This window comes from Lygodium microphyllum, chromosome 21 (genome assembly GCF_053477565.2).
Source record: "Lygodium microphyllum isolate KBCC chromosome 21, Lygodium_microphyllum_v1.1.10, whole genome shotgun sequence".
Taxonomy (NCBI): domain Eukaryota; kingdom Viridiplantae; phylum Streptophyta; class Polypodiopsida; order Schizaeales; family Lygodiaceae; genus Lygodium; species Lygodium microphyllum.
In genome coordinates, this window is record NC_141155.1 from 65,173,359 (window position 1) to 65,177,082 (window position 3,724).

General features: G+C 50.2%; 1 protein-coding gene across 1 annotated transcript; it reads right to left on the minus strand.

Moving 5' to 3' along the window:
• Window positions 1–996: 996 nt before the first annotated feature.
• Window positions 997–3,283, minus strand: LOC148018084 (legumin B-like). Its single transcript, XM_087662037.1, has 4 exons — window positions 2,853–3,283; window positions 2,488–2,684; window positions 1,896–2,345; window positions 997–1,671 (listed from the first exon to the last, which is right to left on the minus strand). Exons 1-4 carry the CDS (start codon window positions 3,160–3,162, stop codon window positions 1,132–1,134), a joined length of 1,497 nt encoding a protein of 498 aa, XP_087518163.1. The 5' UTR covers window positions 3,163–3,283; the 3' UTR covers window positions 997–1,131.
• Between the last annotated feature and the right edge of the window lie 441 nt (window positions 3,284–3,724).

Consider the following 3,724-nt stretch of genomic DNA (forward strand, 5'->3'; position numbering starts at 1 on the left):
ACTAATTTAATTGGGAAATAGAGGGGGAAATGACATGAAACCTACATCGCGCTCCCCTCCCCTTTTCCCTTTCCCTCTCGTAAGTGATGGTTGGGTCTCCGATAATGCCAAAGGGGTGGTTTAGAATTTTGAGCAAAACCTTAATTAATGCAAGTTTATAAGTGATGGTTGGGTCTCCGATAATGCCAAAGGGGTGGTTTAGAATTTTGAGTAAAACCTCAATTAATACAAGTTGAAACTAGGAGGAAAGTTTCCATACATATGATGAATTGGAAATGAAATTAATATCCCCTCTTGATGATGGATGGTGCCAAAGGGGTGGTTTAGAATTTTGAGCAAAACCTCAATTAATGCAAGTTGAAACTAGGAGGAAAGTTTCCATACATATGATGAATTGGAAATGAAATTAATATCCCCTCCTAGTGATGGATGGTGCCAAAGGGGTGGTTCAGAATTTTGAGCAAAACCTCAATTAATGCAAGTTGAAACTAGGGAGGAAAGTTTCCGTACATATGATGAATTGGAAATGAAATTAATATCCCCTCCTAGTGATGGATGGTGCCAAAGGGGTGGTTTAGAATTTTGAGCAAAACCTCAATTAATGCAAGTTGAAACTAGGAGGAAAGTTTCCATGCATATGATGAATTGGAAATGAAATTAATATCCGCTCCTAGTGATGGATGGTCACCTTTGTTTACCTTAGTTCATACAAGTTGGAACTATAAATAATACTTAAAACTAACCCCCCCCCCCCCCTTTCGATTGGTCTCCAATAATGCGAATACATAGGATAAATTGGAATCAAGATTAATCAACGTGTCGTTCAAAATTTTGAATGTTCAAGTGGTTAAAATTTTTAAAAACCTTGACATAGGTGTGCAACACGACATGCGAGACGAGAGAGAGCACCAACAAATCGTTTACGAAAGTGGCACTTGGCTGGGAGAAAATTGTGGACGGCCGTTATTATCCATTGTTTATTACTACTGATCACTCTTTCAGAAATATATACAGCTCTCTATTGTGACGTAGCTCGGCTTCTCATATATACATTTTGGTTGATGCCGCTGATCGGCAGTACTCGCGCGGGGGGGGAGGGGGGAACTGCTGTATAGATAATACTTTAATGCGTTAGGTGCGAACGAGCGGCAGCGCCTCCTCCACCACCTCCTTGCCGCTTTCCAAGAACAACTCTACCAGCTCCTGCAACGGCGACTTATCAGAAGGCCGACGGCGACGACGTTCCACCTCCTGCCGCTCCCCCTCATGATCGTGGCGTCCTCTTCTGCGGTACTTCTCCTCGCGACGAGGAGGGAAGATGATCTCGTCGTCCTCGCGCCCGCGGGCCAGCTCCTCGAATGTCCTCTCGTCCACGCGCAGGGCGTTGGCCAACACCTGCCTGGGGATGCCCCGGTACACCGAGTTCCGCCCGGCCAGGAAGGAGAGAGAAGGGGTGTCACTAGTGATGAGGTTGACCCACTCCAGGCCCTGGTTGCCTGCGATCTTCACCGCCGGGTGGAACTGCGGGATGGCTATCACGGAACCCTCTCTCACCTCCTCGTCAAAGGCCCTGCGGCCGTCGCCCGTCGACACCTCAATCCTGCCATCGCCCCGGGTCACGTAGATGATTTCATGAGCGTTGCGAAAGAAGGACGGCGCGAAGATGGCGTTCTGCAAAATACAATGGGAGCCGAACGAGATGGAATGATAAAACAAGCGATAAGAGAAATTAAAAGGAGGATTTATAATAATGATAATGAATGACGTATCAGAACGGATAAGCCGATACTGAATAATCGATTACTAACTACGGACGGAGAATACGCCTTCGCGATGTGCAATGTGCATATACACAGTTATATACATCAAGCACAGAAGCGATTACTGATAAGTACCGGCTCTAGTCGACCCCTCCCCACGCTGAATCCCACTGCGCTCAGCGCCGGGAGCTTGAAGCGATTCACCACCTGTACCTCACCGCCATCCCTCACATACACGTCGGGGCCCTGCGCTCGGGTGTCGTACTTGAGCTCTTCCAAGTAGTCCAAGCGGCTCCGGCTGCACTCAGCTTCCACGGCATTTTCATGGCTATCATGGTGGCGGTGGCGCCCTCGCCCGCGCTCTTCCTCCTCCTCCTCATCATGAGGTCGGTGACGACGTCGAGCTTCCTCCTCCCCGAAGGAAAGTTTGCGCTCCACCCGGATAATGGCAACGTCAATCTGGCGCTCTAGAATGGAGCGGATCGTACCCTCGTCCACCCCCCACGCCCTAGCCATCGTCTCCTGGCTGAAACCATGAAGGATGGAACCGAGTTTCTCCTGTCTGGCGCCAGCAAGGCCGAATTGCTGATCAGGACAACAGATGAACCCAAAAAATATTGTTAAAGACGCGATATATTTCATGTAATATGAGGCAGTGAAAGTCGTAATAGATAATCTGAAACACTGTCCAGAGAGAGAGAGAGCGAGAGAGACAGAGACGTACGACCTGCGTCTGCCCGGGCTTTGTTCCAGAGGCCGTCTCCGAAGCGCACAGCACACGATGAGGACGGTTGCCATCATTGTACCACCAATAGACGGTGCCCTTGGGCAACGCAATCACGTCATCCCTGTCGACGCGCCGGACTACGACGTGGGAGCGGTACTCCGGACGGACGGGGAGGACGGCACCAAACCATCCTTGGCCTGCGGCAGTAAGGAGCACCGATTGATCGTCGAGAAATAATAGGTCATCGTCATGCGAGGACTTACAAGAAAGGCTCAAGGCTAGTAGCTTGCAATATTAATAAAAAACGAAACAAATATCCGGCATGGCTATATATCCGATCTTGGTGCACCCTGTGAATTACTAACCTTCCATCACGACCGCCACCTTGTCCGCGTCTGCGTACTGCGGCAGCAGCAGGCCATCCTCTTCTAGCTGGAGCTCCCCCACGCCCACGTAAGCGTTCCGGAAGGCTTCGATGCGCTCCGCCCACACGCGAATGCTGCCCCCCTCGGACCTCAGCACCTCACGGGCCTCTCCCAACCCCAGCTCCTCTTCCTGATCTCCCCGGCGGCGACCGGTCTCCCGCTGCTGCTGCGGCTGCCTCGCGGCCTCGGCCCATGCTGCGCCGAGTAGCAGCAGCAACGCCAGCACTGGCAGTACTGCGCCTCCCCTCATTCTCTTCAAGATACTAAACCGCTGATTACTGACAAGACGATCAGCCTACTCGATTCCGTCCTCCCAATGTTCGATGACGGGCAAGCATCGATGCCATCGCCTTCTTATTTATACCCATGCAGGATCCGGATGCTTTGGTCGGTTTTAGAAAGGGAATATCACACTCGTGACATGCTTTGGTCCTTATGGAAACAAGCGTGCAAGATGACCGGATGCAGCGATCCGCTCTCGCATTCGCATGATCTGCTAGGTGGCGCGCACGCGTTATAACTTGTGGCCCCTTCTTTCTTTTCTTTTACTCTAGAATGAGGAGAAAGGAGTATCAAAATGAGTACGTTGCGTTAGGACCTATTTGGGGCATCGCAATAGTAGACACCACAATTACCAACCTTGGAAACCAGTATTGACCGTTAGATCTACTTAGGGCATCGCAAGTTGTAATTAGACCAAGAAAAGTTTGTGAAGTATCATGGATCAATGATCGCACCCATGTTGGTGTCTCCACTTACAAAAGGATCCCCCAAACATCTAGAGTAAGACCACATTGGCACTAGCAAAGCCA